This window comes from Capsicum annuum, chromosome 7 (genome assembly GCF_002878395.1).
Source record: "Capsicum annuum cultivar UCD-10X-F1 chromosome 7, UCD10Xv1.1, whole genome shotgun sequence".
Taxonomy (NCBI): Eukaryota; Viridiplantae; Streptophyta; class Magnoliopsida; order Solanales; family Solanaceae; genus Capsicum; species Capsicum annuum.
The window spans coordinates 2711968-2724895 of NC_061117.1; the positions used below are offsets into that span (position 1 = coordinate 2711968).

Consider the following 12928-nt stretch of genomic DNA (forward strand, 5'->3'; position numbering starts at 1 on the left):
TTGTCATGAACGTGACTTGTAGAGCCCAATTGCTTCTAGTCTTATCCATTTTGTTTGAAATATATAGAATAATTTAATATCTTCATATAAATTTTTTAAATTATACTAAGATAACTTAGTACACGTCGATTAATTACACGTGACACAGCCAAAATTTCTACTAAAGGAGTTCAAAATCGAAAAAAGTAAGCACACGAAGCCGAAGGAGATTCAACATCAACTATATATTCATAAAAAATGATATTAACCATACATAAATAGCATAATTTTCCATCGAAGGTGGCTCGAATGAACCCCTAACCACAAGGTGGCTCTGCTGCATGACACATGCTACCTCCCACCAATATAAGTATGAGACAACAATTGATACTTGATTTAATACAAGGTGATAGTTTAAAACAGAAAAATCAACATCATCTTATAGTTGAGGTGTGAAACTCTCGAAAAAATGATAATTTTAACCATTAACTCTGATAATAATTGACAAAATGCAAATATCTGATCGAAGTTATCACCCATATACAACATAAATAAATAAAATGTAAGTATGAAAGATCGTCATCAACGATAAAAACGTCTGGGGAGGATAGAGCGTACGCAGACCCTCTGCACGAGTAACAAATATCAGAGGAGCAGTAAATAACGAAAACCGGTGTATGTCATTTTTAAAGTTTTAATTGCCATTATAGTCGTAGTTCAAGATGAAGATCTCCAGTTTTCCAATTTTTACCAGAAATGAAGAGTCCCAGCCACTCAATATTCATACCGACGATATCAAACGCGTCTCCATCGACATATCTTGGGTGTCTACACACTCGAATTTTTCTCACATTATAGCGTAAGAAGCTCGAATTTGGCAATGAACCTTCATGGCAAGTCCAGCTATCACAGTTTAGTCTTCTTGGACCCTCCACCGACTACACGATACACTGAAATCTGCACGAAAGAACCAGTTTAAGATATGAAATGCAGAAAGGGCCATATGGCATTCAATCAGCAAGGTTGCAGCACAATGAGGTAAGTACAATATTGGAAGATATCGATGGAAACAAAAACCGCGTATTTAAGTTATGTTGTGTTTTTCTACTCATGGAATGACACATTGCATTCCGTGGTCCCATCTGTGAGGATGTATCTTCAATAAGATGACCGCGATGGGAGACATTTTTGTCTGTACAATTAATACTTAAAGTAAGTTGCAGCACTAGCAGCTAAAAATGATTAAAGATTCGACTAAGATTACAGGCTCATTTTAAGCCAGACCATAACGGGATAATTTAATCAAACCCCGCTATAGATATCATCTCGTTTGTGTTTTTAAGGCATACAGTCTACACCTTATCCTCAAACACTACTACAATAGTTCTAAGTATACCGAAAAATATGGCAAATGCTCGTATTGCTAGGTTTGTTACAGAGGTAGCACCACCACAATTTGTTAATGTCATGAGAAACCGAGCCTCAAAGATGTTAGAAACCATCAAAGAGGAGGAGAGAGAAGCTAGCATGAGCGAGTCACTTTCGCTGAAGAGTTATTCTCCACCTTCATTGTCTTCAGCTTATTCCGCAGCTAGCACAAGAGAGTCGCTTTCTCTGAAGAGTTATATTTCACTTTCATCAACTTCAGCTTATTCTGCTTCGTCATCAAATTCAAAATATTTTCTCAAAGAAGTTCAGAGGTCGTTTTCTGCATTTGGCAGCTAAAGTATCTAACTTTAGCTTGCTAAGAATGCTTTTAATTTTTCAATTTCTTGACCAGTCTACTGATTCCTTGTTATTTTCCTTCAGCAAATTTTCTCTCGTTCTTAGTAAGAAAGTCCGCGAAGCTTTGGACGGAGTCCAAGCTCTGCTGAGACTAGATAAATATTGACTCTATGTAACCTCTGTGGGATGATGAAAATTCCTCCTTCGGACTATCATGCAATTTTCTGTAAATATTACCAAATTTACTTCAGTATGGCTATGAAATTGTTATGTACATTCGGTTTCTGTTTCTTTTTATACATCGATAATATATGTTGTTCTATAAAACAGGCATTAAGGAAGGGCAATACAAGCATACGATAACACACTAAGCACAGTGAATTTAATTACATCTAAACACAGCAGAATGCGAGAAGTAGCATTCATACTAAAACAAAAAATTGAACAACTTCCTACTGCTCCCCTTTCGTAGAACATAACGCTAACTAATCTTGCGCCCAGCAGTTCTTCCTATTGTTCAAACTGGTGCTTTCCTCCAAATCAAAAGAAACCCCCTCAATGTATTTTTCCTCTGTTAGTTTAGTACCCTAGAATTTTTAGTTTTTTCTACGCTTCCGTATCCTCCCCCCACCCCCCACTCCCCACCCCCACCCCCAAGTCTACCCCTTTTGAGGCTTACCTCTGTTTCCTTGTTATCAGGAATTCATCCTCCTCCGAATTTTTAATTTATATAATACAGCGTTTGTGAAAATTACCATGCATAAACATACTCTGCAGTAACGTTTTACCATCCAGCTAAAAGTTTCCAAAGACAGAGAGTGTCGCTTTTTTTTTAGCAGTAATAATAAAACTTTATGTAATCCTGATTCCTGAGTTACATTTTATTTCCGAGTTGTGTCTATTACCTGTGCCGCAATCTTGTTTCATTTAATGTCGGACTCGGATCACACAACATCTAAATATTACCGATCCCCATTGTTAATTTGTAGTAGTGAATCCCACTTCCACCACCATTGATAGCACATTTTCCTCTTTTTCTTACCTTTCATCTTCATGAAAAAAGAAATAACACAGCTTTTCTAATGGACCCAATACCCTGCTCGGGTATTGGGTCGTCCTAGGATCATTCCTAAAATAGGGTTTTGGTTTCATTCTATCCTAGCTAACAGAATCACATAGCTTACGCCTCCATAACTAGCAACAGCAGCGCTAATCCGATTATTTTCCTTGTTTACCACAAATTTGAGAATTTTTTCTGACAAAATCAATATTCATATAATTATTTATCATTTTTGGAAAGATGTATATATCCTAATCAGTCATTTTTCAGAACCAAATGTCAAAAACATTACTGGCAAATGAGTTTGGTCTGTTTTTGATATTATTTAACGTTTTGTATTATTTTTGTTAATCTGCTAAAATCATGTATTATTAAGGTTAAAATCCTTTCTCCTCCTTCTCTTTCCCCGATTTTGGCTCCCCAGCCAGATTCCTCTTTCCTTGATACCGTTGTCTGGTTCACGAGATACAACCATTATAACCCCCTTGTAGTTGCTCCTCTTTTTGGTATCATCCTTTCGACTCTCTGGAGTCACCCTCTCATCTTTACAGCCATTCCCATACCTGTTGTTCTGCGCATTAGTGTATTATCACATATAGTAGGGACTGTTCAGATGGAACTAACTCACTCTCTTTCTTCTTCCATGAACCAACATGGATCTATCAGAATCTGGTAGCTTCCTAAATTTACCAGGTTACACGTTTACTAAGTGGCCATAGTAAAAGCCAGAGCAGCACGAGTTGAACTGTATGATTAAGGTTAACATGACATTCACTAAAGATTCTTCATACAAACAATTTAAGACTTGGATGATAACATTACGTTACAATGGTGATAAGTAATATCTGAAATATAGATTATAAATATTCTGCGGGAAATAAACAAGTCTCTAGTAGATAAAACACATAAAGGGATTAAGAGATGCTAATCAAGTTACAACAACAACAACAATAAACCCAGTGTATTCCCACAAAGTGGGTCTGGGGAGAGTAGAATGTATGCAGTCCATACCGCTACTTCCGAAGAAGTAGAGAGGCTGTTTTTGATAGACCTCCGGCTCAAGACAAAGAATGGTAAACAAAATCATAATAAAACATGAAACAGGATGGATGGAATAACAGAAATAAGAAATAAGACACCCATACAGTAATAGCAAGCACTCACAAACCAAAGACACCCCCACACCCAAACTCTCCTACCTATGGACACAGTCCTAGGATTACTAGCCCGGCTACACCAAAGCTCTTCCCCCTACCTACTATGACTCGCCCACTCACACTAGCCTTCTAGCCTAATCCTCGACCTCCATACCTTCCTATCTAGGGTCATATCCTCAGTAAGCTGTAACTGCTCCATGTCACGTCTAATTACCTCCCTCCAGTATTTCTTCGGCCTACCTCTACCCCTCCTGAAACCATCCAAAGCTAGTCTCTCACACCTATGAACTGAGGCATCCGTGCCCCTCCTCATCACATGCCCAAACCATCTCAGCCTCACTTCCCGCATCTTGTCCTCCACCAAAGCCACTCCCACCTTCTCCCGGATAGTCTCATTCCTAACTCTATCCCCTCTAGTAAGTCCACACATCCAATCCAATGCAAAATTCTCATTTCCGCCACCTTCAATTTTTGAATGTGGGAGTTCTTGACTGGCCAACACTCCGCTCCATACAGAGATGCTAATCAAGTTACCAACTAAAATTCCAGAAAGATGGAAAATGCCTCTAGTGCAAGTGTGCAACTGTCCGTTACGTGCACACAACCAATCACAATAACTGTTCATATGCTGTGAATCAGTAAATGCAGAAAGGGCATGTGGCATTCAATCAGCAGGTTCCAGCTCAACAAGGAAAAGTTCAAATTTGGAAGCTTTCAATGGTAACAAATACAGCATATTTAAGTCATGTTGTTCAATTAAGACTAAAAGTAAGTGGCGGCACTAACAGCTAAAAATATTTAAAACCTTGATTAAGACACTGATTTAATTTAAGCCATACCATATAGGGATAATTTAATCAACAACCCTATAAATTTCATCCCTTTTGTCGTTTTTAAGTCATACAACCCACCTTCTTAAACATTACTTCTACAGTTCCACCAAAGCATCTTGGTCCTTTCCTGCAACTGCAGTCTCTCCCAAACCCTACTAAGACGATGGCAAATGCTCGCATTGCTAGGTTCGTTACAGAGGTCGCACCACCACAGTTCATAAATGTCATGAGACACCGAGCCTCAAAGAGGCTAGAAACCATCAAAGAGGAGGAGAGAGAAGCTAGCACAAGCAAGTCACTTTCACTGAAGAGTTCTTCGATTTTATCATCTTCAACTTATTCTGCTTCATCTTCAAATGCAAAAAATTCTAAATATTTTCTCAAAGAAGTTCAGAGGTCCTTTCTGTATTTGGAAGATAAAGTATCTACTTAGGCTTGCTGAGTGTACTTTCGATTTTCAATTTCCTGACCAATCTACTGATTTCATGTTGTTTTCCTTCGGCAAATTTTTTCTTAGTCACAAAATCTGTAAAGCTTAAACTGTAACTTTTATTGCCAGATATATTTACTAAATGTAACTGTGTGAGAAAAGGAAAATACATCCATCGAACTATCAGTATACTTTTATTGCTGCTTCTTTAAATTTTCCCAAAGTCACTTTAGTATGGTTAGAAATTGCTATGCACAGTATTTTCATTTTTTTTCTACTTTACTGCGGTGTCCACGCCAACTTGTGAGCACCTCGATTATACCGCTAGGTGCTGCAGCTCCACCAACAAACGTGATACCTCTGCGCACCAAGACTTAGGAATCAACCAGTTTCTTGTCACCTACCCTGGATGCTCAAATCACATGTGTGAAATAAAAATTGAATGTTTCATCTCAATTGTGAACAAAGAGCTAATGTCCACATCGAAATAAATGTATCCTTGATCTAAAACACCATACTTCATTGCGAGGTTACTAGAAAATTCTAATGGTATTACAAATTCCAATATCAATTGCATAACATTAGGCAGCTTTTGGCCCGCTGGTTTTGCTGCATAATGCAGAGTTTATGATTTTGGAAGGAGAGAAACACATGAACTTTCGAAGAAAATACAACTCTTTCCAAAAATTTAAGATGGATTGTGCTCCCTTTGTCACACGTTATTTGTCATTTTAGAGGTTCAAGTAGAAAATTAGTAGCAATTGTTGTTGAAGATTACAAACACCTCACTAGAGTAAATATTTGATGAAGAGAGATCTTACGACATAAATTAGGGTAAAATGGTCAAAAACCCCTCCTTTATTAATGTTTTCGTAAGGGGTGTGAAAGAGAAGCGCGACAGGTAATTTGAGATGGAGGGCACATATTCTTTTGTTTCATTTTCTGTGTAAAGAAAATTGGGCAGAGAATACAAAAGTTTTAGTTGACATATAAGGTTCTTTCTAAGTATGAGAACCATTCAGGTTTTTCACATTTTTGTAATTATGCTTTTGCACTGCCTTGGTGCTTTTTACTTAAAGACTAAAAAGCTCTAAGTTTTGAACAGTAAGAGATTATACTACAAGACTCCAGAACAATATTGTCTTGTTAGATGATGCATTGAAGGGAGCAAGATCTCAATCTTCTGGAGCACAAGGAACTGTTTACCAAATTTTGTTATTGGATGAAAATCCTCGGGAGCTGGACAGTGGCGATTATGCCTTTAAAGTATCGAACAGTGAATCCGCATATTAATGCCCTCATGGTAAACCAATGGCTTGTTTACATCTAAGCAACTAGTTGTATCTTTCAATGACTAGAATTATCAAACTAGCTAAAGATATTTCTTGTGCAGGGTGAAGCATCTGCTTTGATCACAATGCCATATGAAAATATCAGTACAATTGTGGGTATGGGTGAAGTATCAATCAACAACGAAAAGCTGTTTTTCATGGTTTTCAAGTGGAGACCTGGAAAGTAGAATGGAAAATTTGAATTGGACCCAGGTTAAAAATGTAGCAAAGGAAATCGCTTATGCGCTACATTTGGTGCACAAAACATCGAAGGGTTGCCTGGTCGATCTTAGACCCCCTAACATTATGTTTGATGAGGACATGACTAGATAATTCTTATGGAAGAAACAACGATTCTACGTAGTTTAAAGAAATGTATTTCTATGTGATTAACATGTCTATTTACATTATTTTTTTAGGCAGAATGATAGAATAATCCTCTATGATTTTGGATTATTTCACGCGTTTGGAGATGCAGTGCCCTACCGGGAGTGATCCTTACAATGATCGGAGTCACGGCATGATATGGAGCAGTTACAGCTTACGGAGGACATGACCCTTGATAGGAAGGTACGGAGGACGCGGATTAGGGTAGAGGATTAGGGGGTGGGAGTGCGTCGGTAATAGTAGGGGAGCGTTCTTTTGTGTCTGGAGTTTCTTGTTCGTGGTGTTGTGGCTGTAGTATTATTTGTGGCTAGCAGTGTTAGTTTATTTTGCATACCGTACTAGTTTATATGCACTTATCTTTTGTTTTTGTTATAATGTTAGTTTGTTTTGCATAGCGTACTAGTTTATATGCACTTATCTTTTGTGTTTGTTATACTATTATCGGTCCTAAGCCGGGGGTCTATCGGAAACAGCCTCTCTACTTCACTTGAGGTAGTGGTATGGTCTGCGTACACTCCACCCTCCCCAGACCCCACTATGTGGGAAGTGGGAATACACTGGGTATGTTGTTGTTGTTGTTCTTTTACTTTCCTAGATATTCAGTAAGCGTGATGTTTTTGGGTATGGAGTGATATTAATTCAACTCCTCACGGATCAAGCTGGTTTTCGGTATCAATTTAATATGGTGAGTGGCCTCAATTTGAGAGCGAGTATAGATGAATATGTCAACCAAGGGGGAGATCTTGGAAATTTCATCAAGTGGCGTCTACTGGAAGAGGCCAGAGATGAAGAAGAAGCAGACATACCCAAGAAACTATTAAATACTGCAGTAAGCTGTCTAAAAGAAGACGAATCCTTACGTCCCTCTGCTTTAGAAATGATTTATTTGGAGAGATGGGTATTTGATGTTGGTTCTTTTTTGACCTAAAATGAAGGAAACGTCGTTTATGTAAGTCAACAAAGCTATAATGTTGAACAGAATACATCTGTAGCTTTTGGCAGATGTCGAGATTGGGATTAATCATTCAACATATTTAAACCAGGCAAACACATGCTTAGTTTATGGTGCAAACAAATTTTCATATGCTGTGAATCACTAAATGAAGAAAGGGCATGTGGCATTCAGTCAGCAGGTTCCAGCTCAATAAGGAAAAGTTCAAATTTGGAAGTTTTCAATAGCAACAAATACCGCATATTTAAGTTATGTTGTTTTTTCTACTCATGCATAGACACATTACATTCTGTGGTTCCATATATGAGGATATCTCATCAAGAGGACGACGATGATGGTAACATCTGTATTAGTTCAGTTAAGACTAAAAGTAAGTGGCGGCACTAACAGCTAAAATAATTAAAACCTCGATTAAGACGACTGATTCAATTTAAACCAGACCAGATAAGGATAACTTAATCAACAGCCCTATAAATCTCATCCCTTTTGTGGTTATTAAGTAATACAACCCACCTCCTTCTTAAACATTACTTCTACAGTTCTACCAAAGCATCTTAAACCTTTCCCTCAACTGTAGTCTCTCCCAAAATCTACTACGAAGATGGCAAACGCTCACATTGCTAGGTTTGTTACAGAGGTAGCACCACCACAGTTTGTAAATGTCATGAGACATCGAGCCTCAAAGAGGCTAGAAACCATCAAAGAGGAGGAGAGAGAAGCTAGCACAAGCAAGTCACTTTCCCTGAAGAGTTCTTCGCTTTCATCATCTTCAAATTATTCTGCTTCATCTTCAAACGAGAAACATTCTAAATATTTTCTCAAAGAAGTTCAGAGGTCTTTTTCTGTATTTGGAGGCTAAAGTATCTTACTTAAGCTTGCTGAGAGTACTTTCAACTACCAATTTCCTCACCAATCTACTGATTTTTTGTTGTTTGGCAAATTTTCTCTTAGTTACAAAGTTTGCGAAACATGGACTGTGAACTTTTATTGCTAGATATATTGACTAAATGTAACTGTGTGAGAAAAGGAAAATACATACATCAAACTATCAGTATACTTTTATTGCTAGTTCTTTAAATTTTCCCAAAGTTACTTTAGTACAGTTAGAAATTGCTATGCACGGTATTTTCATTTTCTTTTACTATTTTACGGTGGTGTCCATGACAACTTGTGCGCACCTCGATTATACCACTGGGTGCTTGTTGCTCCCACCAACATACGTGGTACCTCCGCGCACCACGACTTAGGAATCACCTAGTATCTTTTGTCACGGTTGAGAGTTGACCTTGAGACTTCATGGTTCTCCCACTTCATTTACCACACCCTTGGGTGCCAGTATTTTTGTTTCTATTATAAATAAACAAAGTATTCTATTCCACAACATGTATTTAGACCAGAACACAAAAATGTAGAAGTACTCATACTTAATATTAATGCATCTATAGTGCAACCTTCTGTTGCCACAATCAATCACAATATTGTGCAATCATCCAATTATTGGAACTGAGAAGCTAACTCAAAGTGGCTCTGCTCACGGACATATGGTGTGTCTGTTTAGTGCACAATTATGGAACACTTCCAGATTGTTTCTCTAAGAGAGCCATGTACGGGATAGAACAGGTTTTCGGTCCAGTCTAAGTGAACTCCATAACCTCCATCATAAAAATCCCTTGACTAATTTTCAAGTATATAGAAAACTAGTCAACATAGTTTTTTAGCTTTCAGACACCTGGACGTCTGATTTCTGCTCTGCTTCCTTATGAATTAAACCGTGTAATTCTTATTACCAGAAGAAGAAAGAACTACTTCGACAAAAATGGCACCTCAAAATTACACTTTTTTAGGGGAAGGACCACTAATCCCTGATCATCAACCTTAGGGAACTCATGACAAAAATTGTTTTCCTAAGAGAATAGCTAGATAATCCGGAGCAGAAATGGGCTGGTGGCTTATAGTTAATGGATCTCAAAATAATCAGAGAAACAAAGGTAATACATTATTTTCTTTGTCTTTTTCTTCTCTTTCAGTTTATAGAATACTAACAGTTTCGTTAGAATCATATGACCATAACATTCTAATTAATTTTTATAAAAACAGTGCAACTTTTTAAACAAAAGACAGAAATCATACGAATAGCAGTAAGCCTGAAAGATATCCACCGTATCTTAATATTTGCATTGAATGGATGACGATAGCTGCAATAGAAAAAGGACAAAAGTACAATACCAAAAAAACATGAATTACCACTTTCAGGGGAAACAACATTGGAACACTTCCTTTTGTACCTTTTTTGCGAGACATCAACTAAAGAACCAAGAATGACGCTAACAATCCATAGGCAAGCAGCAAAGAAACATAACGACATAAAAATGACTATACCACAATAACCTCAAAATGTAGCTACTCACCCATGGAATAATCATAAACTGGTTGGCGACTGAGTAATACACTGTCTAGGAAAACGGAAGTTATCACCACGGACAGCTTTTCACTTCTCCTTTCTCACATTTGAAGTCTTCAATCTAATCTTGCTTTCCTTAAACTTCTCTGATTCAACATTCTCTCTAAGTTTCTCCAAAGCTAGAGAACAATGAAAAGTGGTTCAATTAAGAAGACTGAAGAGTAATTGCAGAAATGTGTTAATGTTTTATTTTTCACCAAAAAGACTAATAGGAGATCTCAAGGTTTAATTATAAGATCAGATAAATAAACTACTGCTGGTTTCTTCATACTTTTCAACATATAGTGCATCCACTTTGGTTGCCAAGTATTTCCAGTATGTTGTAAATGGTAAAAGAAAGTACCTGAGGTGTACATAGGGCGGAGTGACTCTATCATCTCAGAAGAAACAGCATAGGTAGGGCAAGAGTTACAGTCAGCTTTTTGTAGCATCTTCTTGAAGCGCTTAATCTGAAAAAATTAGCATTGGAAAGTTCCATAATAAAGCAAGAATTTTCTACAAAAGAAAAAGAAAGTTAAGTGCTTTGAAGTCCCAAGTCAAATTCCTCCACCAAAAAGTATATCATGAAATGGTTGAGAACTTGGTGGTGTTAGCATGATGTAAATATTGTATATTAATGTAATCATTTATTGTTGTATATTGGTGTAATTACATAGATTTGATTTAGTAGTTAAAGAGAATAATAGTGACTTTAGTAAGAGCAGATTTGGTGGGATAGAATAGCGGATTTAGAGGGAAAGAAAAACTAATCTTTAGGGATAGGAAAACGGATCTTTAGGGATGTAATCATTGAATATTTTCTATTTAATGACAAGACTCTCAATATTGAGAGGCATTCAGCAGAAAATTGACATGGTATCAAAGCCTTCTCTTGGCTGTCTTGTTTCATAGAGTTCATTTGTGGTTCTTTTCAGTCTTTTTGGAAAATTTTGGTTTTTGTTGATTGTTCCTCGGCAATTAACACCTTGGATTTTGATCTTGGTCATTTTGGTTATTCTTTTTGAGTCAGTGTGTCTAGTTTTCATAAATATGACTTCATATCAGTTTGAATCATTCAGCGTTCGTTTCACTGGAAAGAATTTCTTGTCATGGAATTTTCAGTTTCAGTTATTTGTCACTGGAAAAGAACTATGGGGCCATATAGATGGAGCCGATCCTGCTCCTACTGATCCTACAAAGTTAGGTGAATGGAAGATTAAAGATGCTCGAGTGATGACATGGCTTTTGACCCTCTTATTGTTCTTAATCTCACGCCTTACAAGACAGCTAAAGCCATGTGGGATTTACAAAGGGTTTACAAACAAAATAATAGTGCCCGACACTTTCACTTAGACTATGAAATTGCTAATTACTCTCAAGAAGATCTTTCTATTCAGGATTATTTTTCTGGATTTCAGAACTTATGGGCTGAATTTACAGATATTGTTTATGCCGAAACACCGGCCGAATCTCTCTCTGTGGTTCAACAAGTTCATGAGCAAAGCAAGCGAGATCAATTTTTTATGAAGTTACGCTCTGAGTTTGAGACTGTTCGCTCCCACTTGATGAATCGTGACCCGTCTCCCTCCTTGGATGTTTGTTTAAGGGAATTACTTCGGGAAGAGCAGCGTTTTGTCACACAAAATGCTTTCAAGCAAGTTGATGATATTGTTGTTACATTTGCTGCCAAGGTAAAGGAAAGGGTAAGGATATGACTGGAACTCAATGCTACAGTTGCAAGGGATATGGTCATATTGCTAGCAATTGTGGCAGGAAGTTTTGTAATTATTGCAGACAACAAGGACACATTATCATAGAGTGTCTCACATGCCCTCAAAACCGTAAGGTTAATGCTTTTCAAGCTGGGACAAATGTTTTCACTACTGAGAACTCATCTTCGGGACAAGTTCTTACTCCTGAAATGGTAAGACAAATGATCATGTCAGCCTTTTCAGCTTTAGGGCTACAAAGTAATGATCTTGCATCTAATTTTTGGCTTGTTGATTCTGGAGCTTCCAATCATATGGCCAACTTATCTAGTATGCTAAAAAATGTTCGTAAGTATTATGGTCCATCACAAATTCAAGTTGCCAATGGTAGTAATTTACCCATTACCAAGGTTGGGGATATTACTAAAACTTTCAACAATATTCTTGTGTCACCAAAGCTCTCCACTAGTCTTATTTCAGTTGGACAATTGGTAGATAATAATTGTGATGTGAATTTTTCTCGTAATGGTTGTCTTGTGTAGGATCAGGTGTCAGGGACGATAATTGCGAAGGTGCCTAAAGTTGGACGACTATTTCATTTACACTTTTCCATTCCTCGTTTTCTATCATTTGCTTATACTTCTACACCTAGTAAAAGTGAGGTATGGCATAAGCACTTAGGACATCCAAATTCTATTGTGTTATCTATTTATCAAATTCGGGTTTATTGGGGAACAACAATCAATTTTCCACTGCTTCCTTTGATTGTTCCACTTGTAAATTAGGCAAGAGTAAAATTCTTCCTTTTCCTAATTTTGGTAGTCGTGCTACAAAGTGTTTTGACGTCATTCATAGTGATGTTTGAGGTATTTCACCAATTGTTTCTCATGCTCATTTCAAGTACTTTGTGACATTTATAGATGAT

General features: G+C 37.3%; 2 protein-coding genes across 6 annotated transcripts in view; one reads left to right on the top strand and one right to left on the bottom strand.

Annotated features, from left to right (window-relative positions):
* Positions 1-349: 349 nt before the first annotated feature.
* The window catches only part of LOC107877551 (DEAD-box ATP-dependent RNA helicase 1), a 60034-nt gene continuing 47455 nt past the window's right edge, over positions 350-12928 (bottom strand). For 2 of the 5 annotated variants that reach the window (XM_016724221.2, XM_047415094.1), the window contains exon 11: positions 350-936. Coding sequence is in view for 2 of the 5 variants with exons in the window: in XM_047415095.1 (XP_047271051.1) it covers positions 10343-10434; positions 10659-10764 (198 nt within the window). In the remaining 3 variants the exon portion in view is untranslated. Of the gene's footprint in view, positions 937-1372; positions 1929-10262; positions 10435-10658; positions 10765-12928 lie in introns of those variants that run through there. The other 3 variants (XM_047415095.1, XM_047415098.1, XM_047415096.1) reach the window with 3 other exon arrangements.
* LOC107876315 (A-agglutinin anchorage subunit-like) overlaps positions 1384-12928 on the top strand; it is a gene marked incomplete in the record, with an annotated part of 41200 nt that continues 29655 nt past the window's right edge. The window contains 1 exon segment of the mRNA XM_047415099.1: positions 1384-1502. Coding sequence (XP_047271055.1) covers positions 1384-1502 — 119 coding nt within the window.